Consider the following 26,744-nt stretch of genomic DNA (forward strand, 5'->3'; position numbering starts at 1 on the left):
ACTGAGCCCTAAGTTAATTCAAATCATTTGCCCCAAATCATATTGGTACTTAATGTGGCAGACCTGGAACTCAAATCTAATTTCTCTTGCTTAGTAGTCCTGAAGGTCTAGCTCTTTCCCATACATCATGCTGCCTTTCCTCTTCTCATTTGCCAAAATCTGTCAATCTTTATAATAGCTCTTGCATCTGTTCTTTCCTTTCTGTTGCCACTGTAGCCATCCTACTTTACATCCTTGTAAATTTTCTCCCTGCTTTAGTCTTTCTGCTGTCTTATTAGGTAGTATGCAGCTGCAGGTTAATTAGACCAAAATATGTTTCTTTTCATAGTATTCTCCTTACTTAAAAACTGTCACTTTAGATGACTGGACATGGTGGCTTATACCTATAACCCCAGCATTTCGGGAGTCCCTTGAGTTCAGGAGTTCAAAACCAGCCTAGGCAGCATAGCAAGTGCCTGTCTCTACAAAAAATAAAATTCAGCCAGGTTTGGTGGCATGCTGCTGTAGTCCCAGCTGTTTGGGAGGCTGAGGTTGTAGTGAGCCATGATCTTGCCACTACTCAGCCTGGATGACAAGGTGAGACCCTTTCTCAAGAACAAAATGAAACCAAAAACTATCACTTTAGACTATGTGCCATAGCTCACACCTGTAACCCCCGGCATTTTGCGGGGCCAAGGTGGGAAAATCGCTTGAGGTTGGGCAGCATAGTGAGACCCTGTCTGTAAAAAAAGGAAAGAAAAAAAAATTGGCCGGGCATGGTGGCTCACGTTTGTAATCCCAGCACTTTGGGAGGCCAAGGTGAGTGGATCAGGATTTTGAGACCAGCCTGGCCAACATGGTGAAACCCCATCTCTACTAAAAATACAAAAAAAATTAGCTAGGCATGGTGGTACACACCTGTAATCCCTGCTACTCGGGAGGCTGAGGCAGGAGAATCACTTGAACCTGGGAGGCAGAGGTTATAGTGAGCTGAGATGGCGCCATTGCACTCCAGCCTGGCAACAGAGTGAGACTCCATCTCAAAAAAAAAAAAAAAGAAAAGAAAAGAAAAATTGTCACTTAATTGGTTATGAAATAAAATCCTTTCAGATTCCTTAGTTACTTGTCCTCAGCCAGAATACACCTCTCCTCCAAGGAAGCAGGGAAAGAAATAATCCAAGATTATTGTGTTTTTGTTTGGCCTAGACATTGCTTTTTTAAAATGTGAGCCAACATTTTTAGTATCGGGATTTTGTCTAATAGTTCAGGCTGTTGAACAATGGATGATCTGGCAGTATACTAAGCCTGTGTTTTTGTGTGGCAGAAAGAGGCTATTGCTGAGCAAATGGCTGCCTACATTAGACAAGTCATGCTTTTCCTTGCTCACCATAGTTACATCAATCCCTGTTTTCTTCTTAACGTTGAGGCGACTGTTTATAGAACCATTTGTCATTTCTCTTGCACTGTAATTTTTCTTTTCTTTTGAGACAGCATCTCTTGCCCAAGCCAGAGTGCACCATCACAGTTCACCGTAACCTCAAATTCCTAGGCTCAAGCGATCCTCCCACTTCAGCCTCCTAAGTAGCTGGAACTACAGGTGCATGCCACCACACTCGGCTAATTTTTAGAAAATGTTTTTTCCTGGGCTGGTCTCAAACTCCAAGCCTCAGGCAATCCTTCAACCTTGGCCTCTCAGAGTGCTGGAATTGTAGGTGTGGGTCCGTGCCCAGCCTCTGTATTGTAATTTTTCTTAGGGTGGAGAATTATGTTTCCGAACTTAGTTCTCTATCAGATATCAGAAAACAAAAGACTCAGGGTAATATAAGAAAAATTAGAGTACATTTCTGTAGAAGAATATGGCTACTTATTTATTTCCAGTTTGGTCTTTGAATTTCCCATCTGATTTACAACAACTTAAGTTACTTACTGAAGAATATACACCTAATAGGTGGCAGAGCCAAAGTTCACCTCCAAACACCATATTCCTTATGCAGTATCATTCTGTATCTGAGTTCTTACAGTGTTGTATATTTCTGCCACTTACCAAACTATACAGGATACTTACCAAACACCCAGACTATTCAGGGCGTATATGTGTCTTGCAGCATAGTAGGTATTTAGTTAATATGTTAAGTGAATTGAGGTCAGTAGATCGAGACCATCCTGGCTAACAAGGTGAAACCCCATCTCTACTAAAAATAAAAAAAATTAGCCGAGTGTGGTGGCATGCGCCTGTAGTCCCAGCTACTCGGGAGCGCGAGACAGGAGGATCGCTTGAACCCAGGAGGCGGAGGTTGCAGTGAGCCGAGATCACACCACTGCACTCCAGCTTGGGCGACAGAGTGAGACTCAATCTCAAAACAAAACCAACAAAAAACTGTTAAGTGATTTACCCTAGGAGTAAAGGCAGTAAATGAATTGTCATCTTTGAGATGTGTTGTATGCGTTGTTTTCTTCTTCATCTTCTGAGATACGAAGATTTCCTAATGGGCTACGTTTCCCAGAGAATCTGGGCTGATTATTTCTTGAGGGATCCCTAGTGATGAATTAAAAAAAAAATTAGCTCTTGATTTTCCAGTTTTAAATGTAGATTTATGGTAGTACAAACTGGCATAGCCCTTTCTGAGTGAGAGTATCCAAGAATGGGCTAAATTATTTTGCTTGGCGTTTTTGTTTGTTTGTTTGTTTTTGGTTTTTTGGGGGATAGAGTTTCGCCCTTGTTGCCCAGGCTAGAGTGCAATGGCACAATCTCAGCTCACCACACCTTCCGCCTCCTGGGTTCAAGCGATTCTCCTGCTTCAGCTTCCTGAGTAGCTGGGATTACAGGCATGTACCACCATACCCGGCTAATTTTGTATTTTTGGTAGAGACGGGGTTTCTCCATGTTGGTCAGGCTGCTCTTGAACTCCCGACCTCAGGTGATCTGCCCGCCTTGGCCTCCCAAGTTGGTGGGATTACGGGCGTGAGCCACCGCACCCAGCCCAGATGTCAAATTTTATAGAAAGTATTAACTTTTCTAGTGCTTGAACTAGATGAAAATTTATTTTTAGCCAGTGTTCTGAAAAAGGATTTATGTAGGCTTAAACAATATGTTCTTCCACTGTTGGTGACCTGTTTCTTATGTTGCATTGCTTATGTCATCTTCAGTTTATAGTCTTAAATATATCTTATAGCTAGTTCAGTCCTCTGAAAAGTAGGTTGTTTGTATGCAGTGCTTCTCTTTAAAACAATTTATCTTCATCAGGAACATTTGGTTTGATAGAACACCTGATCATGCCACAGTATGTATAGTGGCATTTAAAAAAATCTGAGATTGCCAGAAAAACTCATGGTGCTTTTATAGTGAGGAAAAGTTGTGTAGAATGTGAGAAAAATCATTTAATAATTCTGACTGTGATTTTCAAATGTATAATACAAACGATTAATTTTGATCAGTGATCATCAATTTGCGGTATATAAAAATTGCCTAGGCCGGACACGGTGGCTCACGCCTGTAATCCCAGCACTTTGGGAGGCAAAGCAGGTGGATCACCTGAGGTCAGGAGTTCGAGACCATCCTGACCAACATGGAGAAACCCCATCTCTACCAAAGATACAAAATTAGCCGGGCGTGGTGGTGCATGCCTGTAATCCCAGCTACTCAGGAGGCTGAGGCAGGAGAATCGCTTGAACCTGGGAGGAGGAGGTTGCTGTGAGCCAAGATGGTGCCATTGCACTTCAGCCTGGGCAACGAGAGCGAAACTCTGTCTCAAAAAAAAAAAAGAATTGCCTATGAAAAATGTAAAAACTACCCACATGTAACTCACTCACTCCAGCCCCAAGGATTCTGATTTAGTAGGTGTAGAGCAAAATTTTCAGCCTTGAGACTATTGTCATTTGGCGCTGGATAATTATTTGTTGTGGGGCTGTCCTGTGTATTGTTGTTTAGTAGCCATCCTTGGCCTCTACAAACCAGTACCATCAGCTGTACCACCCCCAAAATTAAAAATGTCTCCAGACATTGCCAGATGTTGCTGAGGGGCAAAATTGTCCCAGATTGAGAGCCACCTTTCCAGAGTCAGATGTTTGTGGTCTTAAGCTACACTTTGAGGAAGGCTTATCTGCCTGAATTGAAAGCACTTTACATCTGTAATTTTATCATTAGCTTAAAGCAACTAAAGGTTATGTATTTGTGAAGCAAGCATTTTTGTTCATTTTTCCATGTGTGGCACATTATTACAGATAAAAATTGTGCAGTCCATATACAGCCAAGTTTATAGAGCATTTAGTTATTTCTCTTTGAAAAATAACTGTCGAAATGCAATTTGATGGCATCAAAATGCACTTGTCAAACACATAGCTGAAGTTATTATGGCACTTGTTCCAATCTAAAAATTGTTTCTTTCAGTGTTTTTAGTTGATGTCATTCTATACAGCCTTTTGTTTTATTAGGATCAGGCAGCTAGAGACATGAAGAGGCTTGAAGAAAAGGACAAAGAAAGAAAAAACGTAAAGTAAGTTGTTTTCTTCTCCTTCACAAAGGTTACATGAAAACCGCTAAAGTATTGCAAAGCCTATTCCCCCAAAGTTTATAGACAAAAAATACTGAAGTACACTTGTGTACTTTACTTGAAGTTATTCCTGTATCTTGAATACTTTTTTAAGAATAGAGATGGTAACAGTCTTTGCATTTGGAATAATTGAAAAGCATTCAGTTTGGTAGAATAGTATTTGGTCTTTGACTATAAATAGTTGTTTAGTAAGCACAAGGAATGAATTATAGTAGCGTTTAGGGGAGCATAATTACTAAAATTTGGGCTCATTGTTCTGAGTTTGTCTCATAATTAATATAAAATAGGTTAATGCCTATATGGTTGATTATGAGAAGTAATGGCAACTGTATCATGAAAACTATGTACAGTTGAACCTTTGAACAACACAGGTTTGACTGCATGAGTCCACTCATGGGGATTTTTTTCAACCAGCACAGATGGAAAAATAATATTACACAGTATAAAAACCTGTGTATAAGGAGGGCTGTGATAATACCTAATTTTATTTAGGGAGTGACGTTGTGCTGTAGCAGCCGTAGTCAGAACTTGAAGTACTTTATTTTCTGGGAAAGAGAAGTCTACTCTTTGCCTTGATTGAATAAACTCCTAAGGCTTTTTCTGCCAGGCATGGTTGGACTTTTTTCTCCCTGTGCTTGGCCGTCCGTGCTTCAGTCCCTTACCAGGGTTTCTGTTCCGTATGGAAATTTAGCTGTGGTTTTGGTATTCACTGCATGTTGTATCCCCTTCTACCTGCCCTACACTGGTGGTGTTGCTTGCTGGTTGCCTTAGGAATAGCAAGTGCTCTAGGTTAGGTAGAAAGTCTGATTAGAAATAGATGGTTGTGGGAACGGAGCAACCGTATTTTCTCTATAGCTCCTGAGAGATACAGTAAGTGGTGATGATCCCCTTCTCCGTGTGAGCTGTTTAATAAGAGTTTTATTCCCAAACTCATAAAGGAGTTAATGTAGTTTTCTCTTTGTCCCCATCCCTAAGGTAACTGCTTTTGTCTGAAAACCATTTACTCTAGAGCTAGAAATTTTGGGGACAATAAGAAGGTTGGGACTTTCTTTCTAGTATATGCCAAATCCAATATTTTTTTTTCTTTTTAGTCTGAAATGCTTTTCACAACCGCATTGTTTGTTGTATGGATTCACAAAACTAGGACCATTTGCTATCTGTCTTCAGAAGGTTTTTACGTCTGATATTCTTGTTGGTAACTGCTGTTTCTAGGGGTATCGTATCATCCCATTTAAAATAAATGCAAACTGCAGATTATAGAGTGAAACTACACATATATATAATGGGTGGATAGTTTACAGTGTGCTCATTGCTGCTTTGTTATTGTTAGTGTTGAGAGTTCCTGTGCTGTGTGGAATTCAACACTAATCTGCTGTAAGAATGGAGCTGGGTATGTGGAACATTTGCAGGGAAGTTTGTTTCTCCGCTTGTTTTTCCAGGGGTATTCGAGATGACATTGAAGAGGAAGATGACCAAGTGAGTTCCTATGCAGTATTTCTATCTTTTATTTTTATCCACAAAGTCTATACTGAGGACAAGCTAGAGCTTGCCTTCACTCAAAATGGCCATTCCTGACATTCAGCAAGGAATGTCATTTGATTTGCTCCTCTTGTACCTGTGTGACCAATTGGTAATACATAGATTCACATGGCTTTCCCCCATATTGAAGATGGAATTTTTGATCAACTATGACATCCAAAGCAGATACGAGCTTTATTCAGCTTGCTTCTTTTTAAATCCAAAATTAATGTTTATTCTGATAAATCAAGTAGTAGTGTAGTGTGGGACCTATGGATGGCCTCTGGTAACATCTAACCTCTACCTCTTAAGAGTCCTGTTTGTGGTTCTTGTATTTCAAGCTGGAACGTTAATGACTGTCCATTAGTCTTTTTTTCCCCATTGTTCAGTTGCGGAGTGATGAGAATCAGAGTGAGTGGTAGCCCTTTCCAGGTTTGTGACCTTTCTAATTAGTGTTAACTTCCAAACTTGGATTGTTAAAGCCACAGCATGTGTTCTATGGCTCTGGGCAGGGTTGGTAGACACCCCACTCCAGGAAGGCTGTGGAACAGACAGATTTATAAGTCTTCTATTAAACAAGTTGCAACATTTAGTAGTACTAACTGTTTAATTCATTTCTTTTGGTTGTTCTTCTAAATATTGCTATTATTAAAGGAATCATTGCTAGTAAGGGCCTTGCCTTACTTGGTAGGTATTTTAACTGTGCAGTCATCTGGTACACTGTGTGCGCTAATTACAGGAGCAGAAACATTCTCAATTGTACTTGGGTGTGATTATGTTCTTGTGCTTTCCTGCAGGAAGCTTATTTTCGATACATGGCAGAAAACCCAACTGCTGGTATGGTTCAGGAGGAAGAGGAAGACAATCTAGAATATGATAGTGACGGAAATCCAATTGCACCTACCAAAAAAATAATTGATCCTCTTCCCCCCATTGATCATTCAGAGGTATGGTATTTCTTGCTGAATTTTACTCTTGTTTCAAGCTGATACTTTACTTCAGCTTTAACATTTAGATTTTCCCAATACTGGAATACTCTTACATCATGAGCGTATGCATCTTGTCATCTCTACTGGTTGAGCCACAAATTCCATGAGGCTTTATAGCCTATCTTGTTCAAAAGTATAGCCAAATCACTTACATTTGACTTTAGAATTAAAACATTTTTTTTCAAGTAATTATACTTGTTTTCCAGAACCAATACTTACCATCTTTCTCTCTCTTTCTCTCTTTTTCTTTCTCCTTCTTTTTTTCTTTCTTTCTCCCCTTTCCTTCCTTTCCTTCCTTTCTTTCCTTTCTTTCCTTCCTCCCTTCTCTTCCCTTCCCTTTCCTCCTAACTTCCTTCCTTCCTTCTTTCCTTCCTTCCTTCCTTCCCTTCCTCCCTTCCTTCCTTCCTTCCCTTCTTCCCTTCTTCCCTCCCTCCCTCCCTCCATTCTGTTCCATTCCGTTCCCTTCCCTGTCCCCCAGGCTGGAGTACAGTGGCACAATCTCAGCTCACTGCAATGCTGCCTCCTGGGTTCAAGCAATTCTGCCTGCCTCAGCCTCCCGAGTAATTGGGATTACAGGTGCCCACTACCATGCCTGGCTAATTTTTTAAAAATATTTTTGGTAGAGACGGGGTTTCACCATGTTGGCCAGGCTGGTCTTGAACTCCTGACCTCAGGTGATTCCCCTGCCTCGGCCTCCCAAAGTGCTGGGATTATAGGCGTGAGCCACCACACCTGGCCGTGGCATCTTTCTTTCAAACTGGGAATGCTTGGGGCCTGTGTTTACTCTTTGTTGTTGTTGTTGTTGTTGTTGCTATATTGCCCAGACTGGCCCCAAACTCCTGAACTCAAGCAATCCTTTCACTTCAGCCTCCTGAGTAGCTGGGACTATAGGTGCATGCTGCTGCACCTGGCATGCATTTAGTTTTTTGTTTATTTTTTTCCAGACGGAGTCTCGCAGTGTTACCCAGGCTGGAGTGCAGTGGCTCAGTCTTGGCTCACGGCAGTCTCCGCTTCCTGGGTTAATTTTTAGTAGAGATGGGGTTTTACCGTGTTGACCAGGCTGGTCTCAAACTCCTGACCTCAAGTGATCCACCCACCTTGGCCTCCCAAAGTGCTGGGATTACAGATGTGAGCCACTGTGCCCGGCCACATTTGTTTTTTTAATTGCTATAAATTTTTACTGTTGGTCCCAGATCTGGGGCAGATGAGAGGCTATTTCTTCAAAGTGGAACCAGTAATTACAGGATCCTTAAGGAATGAGGACATCAGTATACCCACTTGAAAAAATATCAGTATTTCATCCAGGTTAAATATCAGCCAAGATCTCACATATACTAATGATTCTAGATCTAGAGCAGTGGTTCTCAGTGTGGACCAAGAACCCCTTTCAGGGAGCCTACAGAGTCCAAACACTTTTCATTACACCAAGATTATTTTCCTTTGTTACTGCATCAACATTTGCATTGTTGGTGTAAAAGCAGTGATAAGTAAAACTGCTGATGCCTTAGCATGAATCAAGCCAGTGGCACCAAACTGTTCTAGTAGGCATGTTCTCCGTTCTCAGACCATTGCAGTTAAAAAAAAAAAAAGACCAGTTTCACTCAAGAATGCCCTTATGAAACAGTAAAAATTATTAAAATCATGATCCTAGATCTACATGTCTTTTTATTCTGTGTGATAAAATGGGAAGTACGCATAAAGCATTTCTGTTGCGTACCAAAATATGATAGCCATTTCAAGGAAAAGCACTTAATGTGTTTGAGTTGTAAGGTGAACTAGCCACTTTTTTTCATAGAACACCACTTTCACTGGACAAAATCAATGACACTTCAAGGAAAACAATTGAAAGTGTTTATTACCAATGATAGACATTCACGCTTTCGGCCAGAAGCTCACGCCTAAATTTCAACACTTTGGGAGGCTGAGGTGGGTAGATCGCTTGAGCTCAGGAATTTGAGAGAAGCTGGGCAACTTGGTGAAACTCCATCTAAATTTTGTTTTTTAATAACAAAATTCAGGCTGGGTGCGGTGGTTCACGCCTGTAATCCCAGCACTTGGGAGGCCGAGGTGGGTGGATCATCTGAGTTCAGCAGTTCAAGATCAGCCTGACCACCATGGAGAAACCCTGTCTCTACTAAAAATACAAAATTAGCTGGGTATGGTGGCACATGCCTGTAATCCCAGCTACTCGGGAGGCTGAGGCAGGAGAGTCACTTGAATCCAGGAGGCAGAGGTTGCAGTGAGCTGAGATCATGCCATTGCACTCCATCCTGGGCAATAAAAGCAAAACTCCATCTCAAAAAAAAAAAAAAAAAAGTCAGGCTTTCAAGCAAAACTTAGAATTTGGAAAACTTATATCTACCACAGTAGGCTTGATAGCTTTTCAGTACTTAAAGTTGTGACAAAATTGATGGTGATATTAATAACTGATTTTTAATATAATGAAATGTGTTAACATTTGGATGATCTGTATGTAACCTCGGTGAACCAATATTTTCCAAATGATCTACATATGACATTACAAAGTCAAGCATGGATGAAAGCTCAACTCAAAATACATGATAGACAAATGGATTATAATGTTACAGAGTGTAAAAACTTCAGTAATATGGTTTCTGATTACACAATGAAAATAACTTTTAGGAAATGACCACTTGTCAAGTTTTAGTGTAAAATAAAAAGTATCTGAAAAGGGCTGGATGCAGTGGCTCATGCCTATAATAATTCCAGCACTTTGGGAGGCCAAGGCGGGCAGATCACTTGAGGGCAGGAGTTCGAGACCAGCCTGGCCAACATGGTGAAACCCCATCTTTGGGATTGGTGGCAGGCATCAGTAATCCCAGCTACTCGGGAGGCTGAGGCAGGGGAATCACTTAAATCTTGGAGGAGGAGGTTGCAGTGAGCTGAGGTCGTGCCAGTGCACTCCAGCCTGAGCGACAGAGGAGACTCTATCTCAAAAAAAAAAAAAAAAAAAAAAGTATCTGAAAAGGCTACTAAAATACTCTCCTCCCTTTTCCAACTACGTATTTTTTCTTTTCTTTCTTTGAGATGGAGTCCTGCTCTGTCACCCAGGCTGGAGTGCGGTGACGCGACCTTGGCTCACTGCAACTTCCTCCTCCTCCCAGGTTCAAGGAATTCTCCTGCCTCAGCCTCCCGAGTAGCTGGGACTACAGGCGTGTGCCACTATGCCCGGCTAATTTTTGTATTTTTGGTAGAGATGGGCTTTCACCATGTTGGCCAGGCTGGTCTCGAACTCCTGACCTCAAGTGACCCATCTGCCTCAGTTTCCCAAAGTGCTGGGATAATGGGTATGAGCCACTGCTCCTGGCCTGGAGGCCAGATTTTCTTATAGGCTTAAATAAAACCAAGCTATTGCAACAATTTGAATATTGTATGAGCTATTTAAGTTAGACATTAATAAAGAGATTTGTGAAAATACAAGACAGTGTCACTCTTCTTGCCAATTTTTTTTATGTATCCAGAATTATGATTTTTTTTTTAACTGCCTATAGAATGCTTATATTTTTCTTAAAAAAGAAGTTTAAGAGCCAGGCATGGTGGCGCATGCTTGGAGTCCCAGCTACTGGAGAGGCTGAGGCAGGAGAATCACTGGAGCCCAGGAGTCTAGCCTGGGCAACATAGCAAGACCCTGTCACTGAAAAAAAAATTTTTTTTATAAAAAATAATTTAGCCAAATTGATAGGTGGTGGTGTGCTTATGTTTTGTATACCTAGTACAGTAAGCTATGAAAAGAATAATAGAAGTGACTACTACTCTCTCTGGAATTGGAAATGCTTGGCCATACATTTTTTAAAAGTTACAAACAACTCCATGTTTTTAAACAGAATAGAACTCCCTCTAAAAGCAGAACTATCTCCAAAAGAAATATTAGGAATGTTTTTAAATGCTTAGAGCTAGGTTAAACAGCTTAATTCAAAACATATTTAAATGTTATATGGTGAAATATCTTCTCTGTCCTCTGAGGTCTTTGGCATTATAGAGATTCCTTAGTCTCCTTCAAGCTTGTTCAAATTCGAGGTTTCCTTAAGAGTCTCTTTAGGAAGTAGGTTGGTGTTAGGCCAGCAGTGGCTCATGCCTGTAATCTCAGCTACTTGGGAGGCTGAGGTGGCATAAGAATTGTTTGAACCTGGGAGGCGGAGGCTGCAGTGAGCCAGGATTGCACCACTGCACTACTGGCTGGGTGACAGAGCGAGACTGTGTGTCAACCAAAAAAAGAAGTAGGTTGGTGTTTATATTGAAAATAGGACCAGAAAACAAATTATCTGTACTTTTTAGGATCTAGGTTGAGAATAAATTTTTTTGCTTCTCTAGCTGGAATGGCTTTACTTGTGTATTATTTGGAAAAGATTATTTTGCATTAAAGTCAAACTTACAGAATTGACTCTTGAATTCTAGACTAACTTTGAATAATTGGACCTGCAGATTGACTATCCACCATTTGAAAAAAACTTTTACAATGAGCATGAAGAGATAACCAACCTCACTCCACAGCAGTTAATAGATCTCCGACATAAGCTCAATCTTCGGGTAAGACAATCATTAAGCTCAGTATTCTTATATCAATGTTAATTAGTCCAGATTTAGTATTATTATTGGTTATCTAAACTAATAACCTTGAATTTCTTTTCTAGTGATCTCTGAACTGTCTTTGCCAGAATAATTATTATGTCCCTTCTGTTCACATTTCTTAATTTGATTGTTTTAGTCTTCTAGATGCTGTTTTAGGATAAGATCATTTTCTTCTTTCATATTTCAGTGAATTTTGTATGTTCTGTGCTGGATGGGCTAGTGATGAAGGGTGGGAGTCCCCATCTAAAGGAAGAGGAAACAAAATTAATAGATGTTAACATATGATATTTTAGAATATTTTGAAATTAATATAAACTTGTCTGTCAAATTACATATAGTATGCTTTATTTTAAAAATTAGAATAAATTAATACCTTTTAAAATACGCATGCACTGATTTCAGAATGGTTTAAACTGCCTACCAAAAGTTTTGAGCTGCACATTGGCTACATTGGTTTAAGGTGCTGATAGATGGTAAATGAAACACACAGAAAGAATATGCTATGCTATCTACTCTTAATATAGACAACTTTCTTGCCTGTGTGCACCTTATCAGTTGCTACACGATGTTTAAACTCCTGTTTTCCAGGATGGGTGTGTATTTGGTGTGTGTACACTTGTCTGTTTTCCAAGAGGTACTCACCTCCCCAATGACCCAAGAAAATTTTTAAGTAAAACCTTTAACATTTTTTTCACTTAAAAATTTTTAAGTGAAATCCTGACTGGAAATGTCAGCATCACCAGAGGAGCGTTGAAAGGTTACCACTTTGGGGGACACAATGGAGATTATAAGCCCCATTCTTCACCTGGGTACAGTTGGAACAGGGCTTGACAGTGGCTAGACCATCAGTCACTAAGGGAGACGTTAATTCATCAGGCACAACTGAAAATGGAGGCAGTAGATTATGTCTTTGTAGCCAGCATATGTAGAGTTGTCTTATTTGGAGCCAACTTGGAATTTTCATTTCAAAAGTAAGATACGTTAATTTTTTTCTACCCTCTGGTTAATGCTTATGCAAAATGGCAAAAGAAAGAACAGTAATGACTTCCCAATTCATTGAACAGTTTTTTTTCCATTTTGTTTGTTATGAGAAAATTAATTTTGATTTAATAAATTTTTAATCATTTAAAATTGTATGACAATTATCTTGGGAATATTTGTCATGGAGTTTTTAATATGGGGTTTATATTTGTTACCATTTGAGGTTTTGCCTTTTCATTGTATGATTTTGGCTTACAGACTTGTATTTTCACTTCATACTCCAGCTAAAATGCTAGATCCAGGTAAGTATTGTTGAACTTCAAATGCTGTTAATGTTGAAGTACAAGTCATTCTGGGGAGTTGTCTCTATCTCTAGGTGTCTGGTGCTGCACCTCCTAGACCAGGAAGTAGCTTTGCTCATTTTGGGTTTGACGAACAACTTATGCACCAGATTCGGAAATCTGAATACACACAGCCCACTCCAATACAGTGTCAGGTACGTAAAACATAATGAAAGAAAAATAAAGTAGGGTAATCTTTTGTGACTATATTAGTTTAAAAACAAATCACAGTAGTAAAACAGTGTTTAGTGTAGAACCTTATTGATAAGGATAGAGGTATTTATTACTCTAAGAAGTCACTAAATGGCTGGCAAATATTCTTTTGTATCTGATACCTATCTTGAAAATATGATATGAAGAAAATAATTTATTAGGCCTAAATGTAACCATAAAGGGTTTGTATATGGACAAGTTTAGTGCTGTCAATGACTAGAATTTCTTTGTCCATCACTTGAAAATTCTCATTCATTACTGAAAGTTTTAGCTTCTTTTTCCCATTTACATATGGGACTTATTTATTCTTATGAAGAAAATTCTCATTTTCTGTATATGAATGAGATAGTCTGTACCTCCTCGAGGGGAGAAAATTTTTAAAAATTTTAGCAACCCTTCATTATAAATTGCGATCTTTCTGGTTTTTTTTTTTTTTTTTTGAAGACGGAGTCTCACTCTGTTGTCCAGGCTGGAGTGCAGTGGTGCAATCTTGGCTCACTGCAACCTCTGCCTCCCAGGTTCAAGCAATTTTCCTGCTTCAGCCTCCCGAGTAGGTGAGATTACAGGCGTATGCCACCACACCTGGCTAATTTTTTGTATTTTAGTAGAGATGGGGTTTCACCATGTTGCCCAGGCTGGTCTCGAGCTCCTGAGCTCAAGCAGCCTGCCCACCTCGGCCTCCCGAAGTGCTGGGATTACAGACGTGAGCCACTGCCCAGCCTTGATTTTTCATTTCTATATTTTAAACAAAATGGAGTTGTTTCAGTTCTGTAAGTGGTGGCTGATATCCACATAATGAGAATGATGTCATTTCCTATAAATTAAGAAGTTAATGAGAATGTTGGATATTGATATTTCTATTTCACAACCAGTATGCATAGCACCGGAAATGTTTCGTTCCATTGCATATAAAAATGTCATTAGTAGTCATTTATCCTTCCCCAGGATTTGCTTCAGTACACCTTTAGAATTGAAATTTTAGAGTGGTTATATTTTACTTTTTCTCCAGGGTGTGCCTGTGGCATTGAGTGGTAGAGACATGATTGGTATTGCCAAAACAGGTAGTGGGAAAACTGCAGCCTTCATATGGCCCATGTTGATTCATATAATGGACCAGAAGGAGTTGGAACCAGGTGATGGACCAATTGCAGTGATTGTGTGTCCTACCAGGGAGCTTTGCCAGCAGGTATGTACTTTCTATAGAATGCCTCCTTCCATATGTGGACTAGCAAGGGACCAGCCAGTCAAGTGAGGTAGAACGACCAGGAAACCTTTTTTTTTTAATTGCAGTAAGATACACACAAAATTGACTATCTCTTTGAGACAGAGTCTTGCTCTGTTACCCAGGTTGGAGTGCAGTGGCGTGATCTCCGCTCACTGCAAGCTCCACCTCCTGGGTTCCCGCCATTCTCCTGCCTCAGTCTCCCAGGTAGATAGGACTACAAGTGCCCACCACAATGCCCAGCTAATTTTTTCTATTTTTTAGTAGAGACGGGGTTTAACCGTGTTGTTAGCCAGAACAGTCCCGATCTCCTGACCTCGTGATCCACCCACCTCGGCCTCCCAAAGTGCTGGGATTACAGGCATGAGCCACTGCATCCGGCGAACCATTTATTTATTTATTTATTTATTTTTATTTTTTTGAGACGGAGTCTCGCTCTGTCGCCCAGGCTGGAGTACAGTGACGCGATCTCGGCTCACTGCAAGCTCCGCTTCCCGGGTTCATGCCATTCTCCTGTCTCAGCCTCCCGAGTAGCTGGGACTACAGGTACCCACCACCATGCCCGGCTATTAGTAGAGACGGGGTATAACCATGTTAGCCAGAATAGTCTCAATCTCCTGACCTCCTGATCCACCCGCCTCGGCCTCCCAAAGTGCTGGGATTACAGGCGTGAGCCACCGCGCCCGGCGTCTTAACTGTACATTTGTAATGTACAGTTTGGTGGCATTAAGTATATTCACAGTGTTTTGCTACCAGGAAACTTTGGAAAGTATTATGTGTTAAATATTTCCTATATAACCAAATACATACTTTCCCCTAAAAACTGTTTTTATTTATTTTTATTTATTTGCTTTTTTGAGACAGAGTCTCATTCTTTTGCCCAGGCTGGAATGCAGTGGCATGAACTCAGCTCACTGCAACCTCCACCTCCCAGGTTCAAGCAATTCTCCTGCCTCAGCCGAGAGGTCGGGATCACGGGCACACGCCACCACATCTGGCTAATTTTTTATATTTTTAGTAGAGACGGGGTTTCACCATGTTGACCAGGCTGGTCTCAAACTCCTGACCTCAAGAGATCTGCCTGCCTCGGCCTCCCACAGTGCTGGGATTATAGGTGTGAGCCACTGCGCTCAGCCACAACTATTGTTTTTAAGAGGAAAAGTCTATTGTGATATGGGAATTGTTTGTATTATAAGCTGACAGTTTTTTTGTAGGATGAATTCATTTTGTCTTGGTAGAAAAGCAGTGACAGGATCAGAAAGAGAAGGGGGTAAAATGAATAAAGGAAGATTTTATATAATCTTTTGAGGTGCCTTAATGATATTCTTTTCATTTATACCTTTATGAATAAAATTGTTCCAGGTTTTGATTTTTTATGACATCACATTCTGTTTTTCAGAACTTCGTTTGAGTTGTGACAGAGGTATTTGTTAGTGTCACAGTTTGTTAATATATTATTCACAACTTTGTAGATCCATGCAGAATGTAAGCGGTTTGGAAAAGCATATAATCTTCGATCAGTGGCCGTATATGGAGGAGGGAGTATGTGGGAGCAGGCCAAGGCCCTTCAGGAGGGGGCAGAGATTGTTGTGTGTACCCCAGTAAGTATGCTTTGTGTTTAAATGGCTTCTCAGCCTTCCTCGGTGTGGAAAACATGATTAGTTTTGCAGAGAATTTCCCCTAAAATGTGGTAAAAGCAGGGTTGAAAATATATTGATGAATGGCAGCCTGTGGTTTTAATTTTGATTGGTGGCTACATTAGCAGTCCAGTAAGAGTCTCTGTGACATATAGGCTAGTAGCTACAAATTCCCCTCTGTGTCAAATAGTTTTTCTTGTTTTCTCCTACAAAATGATTGCCAAGTTCATCAAGAATCAGAAAGATACATATGGTCAGAACAGCCTAGAAGAGTGTAAACATTGAAGCCTGTCATTATGCTTTAAATCAGGTTACTTTAGAATGCCTCAAAACATGCTTCTGGCCACTTTCCCACAGAATTTAAATCACAGTGTAAATGAAGAAGCCAACTGAGTTTTCAAAATTTCCGTTCTTTTGAGCTAAGTAGTGCATAAGATACATGGCTGTTGGACCATTATCTATTACAGTCTGAGACTAGAGAATTAGCACTTTTTTGCCAGGAGTGCAAATGCTTAGAAAGTCCCTGTGAATGCCTTTATACTTACTGTTCATTTTGTGGATCTCATAGGGTCGACTGATTGATCATGTGAAAAAGAAAGCTACCAATCTTCAAAGAGTCTCTTACCTTGTGTTTGATGAAGCAGATCGAATGTTTGACATGGGATTTGGTATGCCTTGAATACCAGTTTCTTCTTTCCCCATCCTCGTGATATTAGTTTTTTCCCCATGTCTTTCTAGAATAGTTTTTCAGCATGAGAGAAGCTAAAAATACTCCTGGATGGGGTTAGACTAGAAATATAGCTAAGATGAACATTTTTACGAGTTTTCTCTGGAAAAGTATGTTAGGTTTTATTGGGTTGAGGAAATTTCAAAGTGCCTTTGTATATAAGGGAAATATTTTCTCTGTCTTTATTTTTATTCATATGCCTTTGATCATAGAGGTTAAGGTCTGTGTACTTGGGTAGGTGAATGTCAGATGATTCGAGGCCCTTTGCTTTCCTATCCTCATAGCTGTCTTTACTGATTGGAACACTGCTAGACCTAGCCCAGTTGGATGGAGGGAAAATTTTTCACTTTTATACTGAACGATATGTCTAGGAGCTTCGTTTTTTTTTTGAGACAGAGTTTCACTCTTGTTGCCCAGGCTGGAGTGCAGTGGTGCGATCTCACTACAACCTCCTCCTTCCAGTTTCAAGCGATTCTCCTGCCTCAGCCTCCTGAGTAGCTGGGATTATAGGCACCTACTCCACACCTGGCTAGTTTTTGTTTTTTTTGTTTTTTCCGGTATTTTTAGTAGAGAGAGCTGCGTTGACCAGGTTGCAAACTCCTGACCTTAAGTGATCCGGTGATCCGCCTGCTTCGGCCTCCCAGAGTGCTAGGATTATAGGCATGAGCCACTGCGCCCAGCCTGGGGTTTCTAATTTTCTTAATTCTTACAACTTCTTGTGAATACTTTTACTAAAATGGCTTTTTCCAGGCTTCCCAAACTGTATTTCAGGTTATAATATTAATTTTATTGTTCTGCTTCTTCCAGAGTACCAAGTTCGATCCATAGCAAGTCATGTTCGTCCTGACAGGCAGAGTATGTATGAAGCACCTTCGTTAAACCAAATTTGTACTAAAAAGGACACTTATTTATTTTATAAGCACTCAGAGTTATGGAAGTAAAAATGATCATGTGTGTACTGGTGAGAACCGTAACGAGGGAGGTAATGAGTTTATCTGAGCTGGACAGGATCTTAGCACTAGATATAACTTGTTCCTTTTTATAGATGATAAAAGCAAGCCTCAGAAATTAAATAAGCTGCCCAAAATTATACAGTTTTATCAGCGGGTAGAAGCAATGAACAGTACAGATCTGCTGATTTGAAATCAAGAGTCTTTCTGAACCATGCTGACAACTTGTCTTAACTAAAAATGTAATAAAAATAGAATAAGAGCAAATCTTTCTCTAGTGAATCAATTTTTAAACTAAATTTAAAGCTCAGGTGAGCTTATGTAAAAAAACTGAATAATCTTGAATGCCAAAGAAGCTTAATGGGTATTCATAAAGATATCATACTGTTTCTCTAACAGAATTTATCTTATCTTGTAGCTCTCTTATTTAGTGCAACTTTTCGGAAAAAGATTGAAAAGTTGGCCAGAGACATCCTGATCGACCCTATTCGAGTGGTGCAGGGAGATATTGGAGAGGTAACCCTAAACAGGGCTGGATGGGACCTTAATGTGTTTATTTCTCATATTATGGAACACAGAATTAATTTCTCACTATTGAGATAAAAAAAGATGTTATGTTTATAGATGCAACATGCTTGAGATTTGGTATTTTGCAAGTTGTGGGGATACATGAAAGGGGACTGGCAAAATATTGAGAATCATTGAAGCTAGGTGATGGGTACGAGTTGATTTTGTTCATTTTGCTTTTCTGTTTGTTTTACTGAATGTCTCAAAACTTTATAATTGTTTTAAAAAGGCTTCAAAGAGACAAAAAGATCTGCCTGGAAGCATACTACAGTGTGTTAGGTTGGAACTGACGTTTTAATTATTGTGGGAGGGGCCTACACAGGAGGCAAAGGGTGACCTGAAAGGCCTGGCAAAAATCAGGTTTCATTTCTTACCTGTACATATGCACTATGTGGAAAATTTCTCTGAATTGGGACTTGGAATTCAGTTATGGCTGCTTAAGAATCCTTCAGTTGCTTGCCATGGCTATTGTTAAGGAAAGCTCTAGAAAGTAGTGGGGCATACAAATTAGGTATGTACACCAGGCGGAGAGCAAGGTGATTGAAAAGGAGAGGTGAGTTTTGAGCTGCACTTGACTTGCTGAAGGAAGGCCCAAGGAGAACTGGATTGTTGAAGGTCTTCTCAATGCAGGTGGAAAATACAATGCTAGTCCTTGTTTAGGTGGCCTGTGACTCCAATGTCACAATCATCTGTTTCATTTCTTCCTTCTCAGGCAAATGAAGATGTGACACAGATTGTGGAGATTCTCCATTCTGGACCTAGTAAATGGAACTGGCTTACCCGGCGTCTGGTAGAGTTTACCTCTTCAGGGAGTGTCCTCCTCTTTGTTACTAAAAAAGCCAATGCTGAAGAGCTAGCGAATAACCTTAAACAGGAGGGTCATAATCTTGGGCTGCTCCATGGGGATATGGATCAGAGTGAGAGAAACAAGGTCATTTCAGACTTTAAGAAAAAGGACATCCCAGTCCTGGTGGCCACAGATGTTGCAGGTAGAGTATGAATTTTTCAACAACATTAAGTTCCTAGGCTATAAGGGTACTCTGTCTTACTGTATAAGACGTGTAATATCTGAGCAGGCTGATGGAAAGACTATTGGCCTGACTGGCCATCCCCTCCCAAACCCCCAAGGAAGCAGCAGTTCAGCACAGGGATCACAGTCTGGAGCTCTAGACACCACTTTTCACTTAGTGTCTCTCTCTGATCAAAGAATCCCTGCAGCGGCTGGGCGCGGTGGCTCAAGCCTGTAATGCCAGCATTTTGGGAGGCCGAGACGGGTGGATCACGAGGTCAGGAGATCGAGACCATCCTGGCTAACACGGTGAAACCTCGTCTCTACTAAAAAATAGAAAAAAGTAGCCGGGTGAGGTGACAGGTGCCTGTAGTCCCAGCTACTCAGGAGGCTGAGGCAGGAGAATGGCCTAAACCCGGGAGGTGGAGCTTGCAGTGAGCTGAGATCCGGCCACTATACTCCAGCCTGAGCGACAGAGCAAGAATCCGTCTCAAGAAAAAAAAAAAAAAAGAATCCCTGCAGCTAGAAGTCACTGGGGGAAAAAAGGCAATGAATGCCCTTATTGTATGTCAGAATATAGTAGATATCTTACATTGATCTACTATACACAGCTTAGTTGGGCAACTTCACTCAGGATGAGAACAGTTTTTGGAATATTATTTCTGCTTTGTTCTGTCAAGTTTTAATAACTACCCTTAAACACTGATATTCCCAGAAAGGAGAGAACTTCTCAGCTTCATGACACATTTTAAAAATATATTCCCAGTGCAAGAGAAGAGGGCATGGCAGATTCTTGACGCAAAAGATAAAAGTCCTGGTCGGACGCAGTGGCTCACACCTGTAATCCCAGCACTTTGGGAGGCGGAGGCAGGCAGATCACCTGAGTTCAGGAGACCGAGACCATCCTGGCCAACATGGTGAAACCCCGTCTCTACTAAAAATACAAAAATTAGCTGGGTGTGGTGGCATGTGCCTATAATCCCAGCTGCTTGGGAAGCTGAGGCAGGAGAATCGCTTGAACCAGGGAGTCAGAGGTTGCGGTGAACTGAGATCATGGCACCGCACTCCACTCTGGCAACAGAGTGAGACTCCATCTCAAAAAAATAAAAAACAAAAGTTCCTTACACTAGAAGGCCTAACATCATGGAATCTATGGTGGTGACTTAACATGCCTGTATCTCAGCTCACCAAACCCATGCACTTCGCCTAGATAAAGGAAATGTGGCTTCTTAGAGCACTAGCATTTCTGGTTACTTTGATCTTTTGACTACAGATGAAGAATAAAAGAATGTGGTTGCTTTTTATTTCAGCCCGTGGTCTGGACATTCCTTCAATTAAGACTGTCATTAACTATGATGTGGCACGAGACATTGATACTCACACGCATAGGATTGGCCGCACGGGAAGAGCGGGTGAGAAAGGTGTGGCCTATACCCTGCTCACTCCCAAGGACAGCAATTTTGCTGGTGACCTGGTCCGGAACTTAGAAGGAGCCAATCAACACGTTTCTAAGGAACTCCTAGATCTGGCAATGCAGGTGAGGGACTGGGCACACTTTCAGTTGCTCCTAGTTGTAAGACCAAGACATTTTAGCAGTCCTGGAGCAGATAACATAAAAACTTGACAAGAAAGTTGGGTGGCAGGGAGGATGTGGGGCTTATGAGGTACAGATAGGAATTGTGAGATACTGAAATTCATCTAGTCTTATCTGGTCTTCTCCTTCTTTCAACAACATCTGTTTTGAAAAGCTATTCCTTTGTACTAAAATCTGTCCCTGTAATTTCACCCCATAGCACACTTACGAGTAAATTTAATCTCAAAGATGGTTACTGTTCTTACTGCTCTTCTCCCATAAAACTTTTCTTCTGGGGGGCTAAAAATGTGTGATGTCTTTGAAACAATATGTGTATAGTATAGTGCCCGCCCCCCCCCCCTTTTTTTTTTTTGAGACAGAATCTCGCTCTGTCGCCCAGGCTGGAGTGCGATGGCGCAATCTCAGCTCACTGCAACCTCCGCCTCCCGGGTTCAAGCGATTCTTCTGCCTTAGCCTCCCAAATAGTTGGGATTACAGGCGCCCACCACCATGCCTGGCCAATTTTTGTATTTTTAATAGAGATGGGGTTTTGCCATGTTGGTCAGGCTGGTCTGGAACTCCTGACATCTGGTGATCCTCCCGCCTTGGCCTGGGCCTCCCAAAGTGTTAGGATTACATGTGTGAGCCACCATGCCCGGCTTATATAGTGCCTCTTAACTATTCCTAGCAGTCTGAGATCTTAGACCTTTGACCACACTGATTGCCATCTTCCAGGTGTGCTCCCAGTCTAAAGCTAAGTGAGGCATTCTAACAAATCAAACCTAGAGTCATCTGAATCCATGCTGTCCCCAAATTACAAATGGGTTTGGAACACTTTGAGAGCAGAAACTGTTAAGAGTTTGTCAAATGCCTAGGCCAGCTCACATAACTGGTACAACTCAGCTGCAGTGTGGCAGTGCCCGAGTTTCTGGTCCTAGGAGTAAAGGACCTGAACTGCAAGAGAGAAGAGAATAATGTTTCCTCCCCTGCTCCTGAGCACAGAGAGCCAGTCCTAAATGACCTTTTAAACAGGACAGATTTTGTCTTTGGCATTTTCTTCCATTTCTTTTTGTACCTCAGACTTTCTGTGCTCAGAACTTTGCCCAAGCCTGCTGCCCTACCTCTCAAGCACTTTATTTTGCTGGTAATATTTGATTGTCAGATAAAGCTTTAACCTTCCCAGAGATATTTGCTTTTTTTTTTTTTTTTTTTTCTCCCCGCTTTTTTCTGAGATGGAGTCACACTCTATCACCCAGACTGGAGTGCAGTGGCGCAGTCTCAGCTCACTGCAACCTCTGCCTCTCCGGTTCAAACAGTTCTCCTGCCTCAGCTTCCCGAGCAGCTGGGATTAGAGGCATGTGCCACCATGCCTGGCTAATTTTTGTATTTTTAGTAGGGACGGGGTTTCACCATGTTGGTCAGGCTGGTCTTGACTCCTGGCCTCCAGTGATCCGCCCGCCTTGGCTCCCAAAGTGCTGGGATTCACAGGTGTGAGCCACCACCCTGTATTCTTAAGAGAATATGAGTAAATATGATGAGTAGTATCGTGGCAGTGGTCAAATTCAATGAAAACTTTTAGGCTCGGTGGGTAAATCTTCAGTTGTGTGGCTACCATCCTTTCTGGGAGTCTGCCCCTATAGTCAGTTCTGATAAGCCTCACTTCACATAGCGTTTTTCCTTTGCTTCTGAACACACCATTTCTTTAAGCTCCACATGTTTATGTCCAATAGTATATGGTTTGAGAAATAAAAAATAATCTCATTTTCCTCAAGGAAGTTAGAAGTAGCCAAAGTGACTCTTTGTGTTTGAAGCTTTTCTGAACAACTTCCCTTCCAGGAGAGCCTGAGGGAGGGAGCACTATAGGAAGCCTTAGATAAGGAACTCAGCCGCTTTTCAAATTTGGTGGATTATGCTACCAAGGAGAAACTAATCTGTGGTCCCTGTGAACAGTTCCTCCCTTAGCGTAAATGTGCTGGCTGAAAGTTAAGCAAAGAGTTCCCCCTTCCCACTTAATTTCCTCTTTGTCCTCATCCTCTTCCTCTGGTCTTTTCTCCCTTCCTTGAGTTAACCTTGAATTTTGTTCAATGCAGAATGCCTGGTTTCGGAAATCTCGATTCAAAGGAGGGAAAGGAAAAAAGCTGAACATTGGTGGAGGAGGCCTAGGCTATAGGGAGCGGCCTGGCCTGGGCTCTGAGAACATGGTGAGTCTAGACTACAGTAGTGTCTTTAGGGTTGGTCTCATGTCCTGAATGTCATTAGGAATATTCTCATCTGCCCAGGAAAGCCTCAGTGAGTTTAAAACCCTGTCTAGAAGGGAATTTGTATTTAATCTGATTTGAGTCAATTCAGTGCTCATTCTTATGGTAACTTTCTATTGAAGAAGCATCTTTGTGTACTTGGTTGACTAGGCTTGCTCAGGAAATTATTCTAGATTAGCAGTGATGTCACACTGTGGTCCCTGGACCAACAGCACATGCAAACTCATCCCCCACCCCCGACCTTGTGAATAGAAACTCTGGAGTTGGGGCCCAGCAGTCTGCTTTTACAGCCCTTCAACACTGGCCTAAAGCCTGCTGTTAGGGAAATGTTGCCATAGGGTCACTATAAAGTCTAGCCATATCTTGTCATTAAACTCCGGAATGGATCAGGAATTTCCAAGTTGGGAGCTAGTTTTTCTCACAAGCCAGGTAACAAAAGTACCCTTTTGGTGGCCTTTCTTAACTACCTGTTTTTTGTCAGTTTGATTCCTAAGCCAGGGAAGAAAGCTGCCAGTATACTTTTCTGGAGCATTAGAGTTAAGCTTGGCATCTTTGATAATTACATACTCTGTTCCCACATTATTATAATAATGATTATGCATAATAATAGCTAATATTTATTGAGCACTTTATATGTGCCAGGACCATTCCAAGCAATCTGATATTTTAGCTCAGTTAATCCTCACAACCAAATGGAAGTTAGTACAGATAACAACATTGAGACACCTAAAGTTACACTGACAAGCATTTAAGCTGAAATTCAGACCCTTCATGGTCTTGATTCAGGGCCTTAGCAGTCACACAATATGCTATTCAGAGCCTTTTCATCTTTAACATAATTTTTACTTACTTAATTGGATGTGTGTATGTAAATAATACATGATCAACTTTGGGCATAATCTGATTGCATTTCTGTTTAATAGGGTTAATTCCAAGAAGTAGAATTTCTGGGTTGAAGGCATAAGCATTTTTAAATGATTGTCACTGTCTTTTCTCACAAAGCAGAAGTAGCCTTCTAAAAGTATCCAGTTCCTTCGCAGCTCCCGCTTCAAGGGTTTTCATTATAATGAGGGCTGGTCTATGGCAGTGAGCTTTCCTGCTTATTTTTTCATCCTCATAGTTGTGTTTATTTTTTTTAGGACCGAGGAAATAACAATGTAATGAGCAATTATGAGGCCTACAAGCCTTCCACAGGAGCTATGGGAGATCGACTAACGGCAATGAAAGCAGCTTTCCAGGTCTGAAATAAGCATTTCATTAAAAGCACTTTCAGCAGTAACTCTTGGGCAATGACAAGAGGGGCTTAGTTTTCCTGGTTGTAGCTGGGCTTACAGGCTTGATGCTAGATTTAGGGTCTTCACGCTGCTTGGATTTTGAATATAAACCTAACAGTAGCTTACTTGGACATGCAAATTGATCTAGAGAACCCCTTGTGCTGGTCTACTTGAGTCACACTCAGGGCCTGGGATTGTTGTCCTGCAGCAGGGTGTGTGTTCCCTCCCTTCCCAACAGCCTGCAGTATTGCCCACCTCCCAGGCGCCCACCTCCAACTCACTTCTGAAGCAAAATGTACTGATAGTCACACTAAGGTGAATCAACAGAATGAGTTTAAGGCAGGTTTTGCTGTCAAACTTAAATTTCAGTGTAAAAATTTTTTTTAAGTTTTCAGAACTTTTTGGTTTTGAATGGTAAATAACAGATAAATGTGCTAAATACACAGATGCTTTATTCTAGCCAATCAGGCTATAAAAGTACATTTCAGAACACTGGGGGTCCATCTCTCCACAGAGATCCACAAGTTTTCCTTTATAGCACAAGAAAAAAAGGGACCATACTGTGGGGCCAGCAGGACACTAAAGTCACAGTGCCAAGATAGCATAGTGTTTCTGTAAACCTCATCATTTGCCAAGTTGTATATTCAAGTTTCTTGAATTTGCTATTTTACCTACTCCTGATGTCTCTTTCTCTTTCAGTCACAGTACAAGAGTCACTTTGTTGCAGCCAGTTTAAGTAATCAGAAGGCTGGAAGCTCTGCTGCTGGGGCAAGTGGGTGGACTAGCGCAGGGAGCTTGAATTCTGTTCCAACTAACTCAGCACAACAGGGCCATAACAGTCCTGACAGCCCTGTTGCCAGTGCCACCAAGGGCATTCCAGGCTTTGGCAATACTGGCAACATCAGTGGTGCCCCTGTGACCTACCCATCTGCTGGAGCCCAGGGAGTCAACAACACAGCTTCAGGGAATAACAGCCGAGAAGGGACTGGGGGCGGCAACGGGAAAAGAGAGAGATATGAGAACCGGGGCAGCAGCCGTCACAGTCACGGAGAGACTGGCAATCGGCATAGCGATAGCCCACGTCATGGAGATGGTGGTCGCCATGGAGATGGATACCGCCACCCAGAAAGCAGCAGCCGTCACACTGATGGCCATCGGCATGGAGAGAACAGACATGGAGGAAGCGCAGGCCGGCATGGGGAGAACCGGGGTGCAAATGACGGTCGGAATGGGGAAAGCAGGAAAGAAGCTTGTAATCGTGAGAGCAAGATGGAGCCCAAGATGGAACCCAAAGTGGACAGCAGCAAGATGGACAAGGTGGACAGCAAGACAGATAAGACAGCTGATGGCTTTGCTGTCCCAGAGCCGCCTAAACGCAAGAAAAGTCGATGGGACAGTTAGAGGGGATGTGCTGAAGCGTGAAATCAGTTGTCCTTAATTTTTAGAAAGATTTCAGTAACTAGGTGTCTCAGGGCTGGGTTGGGGTCCAAAGTGTAAGGACCCCCTGCCCTTAGTGGAGAGCTGGAGCTTGGAGACATTACCCCTTCATCAGAAGGAATTTTCGGATGTTTTCTTGGGAAGCTGCTTTGGTCCTTGGAAGTAGAGCTGGGAAGCTTCCTTTGCCTCTAGGTGAGTTGTCATGAGGGTAAGTTGAGGTTATCTTGGGATAAAGGGCCTTCTAGGGCACAAAACTCACTCTAGGTTTATATTATACGTAGCTTATATTTTTTACTAAGGTGTCACCTTATAAACATCTGTAAATCGACTTCTTTTTCTTAGTTGTATGGCCAGGCAGTCCCCTTTTTAGGAGTTGGCTTCTGCAAACTCAATCCATTGAACTAACTGTTGGGGAGCAATTTGGTAGTTGTAGACATTTGCAGGGAAGGGAGATGTCTGATTCTAAATGGGAGTTGATGCTCAGGTCCCCAGCCATGTTTGCGTCCAGCCCTGAGACATGTAGGAAACACCTTCCAGACCCAGGCTCTGAAGATTCCCAGAAGCCACAAGGATTGAAGGGAAAAGGTGATCCTGGTAACTGTTCTAGGATTGCTCCAGGTCTGAGATGGTGTTGCTAAATTTAAAATTAAACAAAAAACCCAACAAGAGCTTTTAAAGTGTCTTCTTCTTCTATTTCATTGTATTTTTTTTAACTTGCCCCAATGATAGAAAAGTCTTTTGCTGAAATGATTTTGATGATTTTTGTTCTATGTTGTTTATAAAAGGAAAAGAAATATACAAACTTTGACTTTTGTGACTTTGTGAAGGTTTCTTTAAGATGTGCATTCCTTTCTGCTTGCTCTCTAGTAAATGTTTTACTACTGGGACCTGTGGATCGTTTGTCATTTCTGTCTCACTATGAGTTGGTA

General features: G+C 41.4%; 1 protein-coding gene across 3 annotated transcripts in view; it reads left to right on the forward strand.

Moving 5' to 3' along the window:
* Positions 1-26,702, forward strand: part of DDX42 (DEAD-box helicase 42) — a 47,198-nt gene extending 20,496 nt beyond the window's left edge. For 2 of the 3 annotated variants that reach the window (XM_031657675.1, XM_003913274.3), the window contains 15 exons: positions 4,411-4,472; positions 5,969-6,005; positions 6,845-6,994; positions 11,480-11,584; positions 12,984-13,103; positions 14,171-14,347; positions 15,856-15,984; positions 16,589-16,688; positions 17,555-17,602; positions 18,116-18,213; positions 18,977-19,253; positions 20,584-20,810; positions 22,937-23,047; positions 24,244-24,342; positions 25,078-26,702. In XM_031657675.1, the coding sequence (XP_031513535.1) occupies positions 4,411-4,472; positions 5,969-6,005; positions 6,845-6,994; positions 11,480-11,584; positions 12,984-13,103; positions 14,171-14,347; positions 15,856-15,984; positions 16,589-16,688; positions 17,555-17,602; positions 18,116-18,213; positions 18,977-19,253; positions 20,584-20,810; positions 22,937-23,047; positions 24,244-24,342; positions 25,078-25,779 (2,442 nt within the window). In that variant the 3' untranslated portion in view covers positions 25,780-26,702. The remainder of the gene's footprint in view (positions 1-4,410; positions 4,473-5,968; positions 6,006-6,844; positions 6,995-11,479; positions 11,585-12,983; positions 13,104-14,170; positions 14,348-15,855; positions 15,985-16,588; positions 16,689-17,554; positions 17,603-18,115; positions 18,214-18,976; positions 19,254-20,583; positions 20,811-22,936; positions 23,048-24,243; positions 24,343-25,077) is intronic. The other variant, XM_017950865.1, reaches the window with a different exon arrangement.
* The last annotated feature ends 42 nt before the right edge of the window (positions 26,703-26,744 follow it).

Source organism: Papio anubis, chromosome 17 (assembly GCF_008728515.1).
Source record: "Papio anubis isolate 15944 chromosome 17, Panubis1.0, whole genome shotgun sequence".
In the NCBI taxonomy this organism is placed as follows: Eukaryota; Metazoa; Chordata; class Mammalia; order Primates; family Cercopithecidae; genus Papio; species Papio anubis.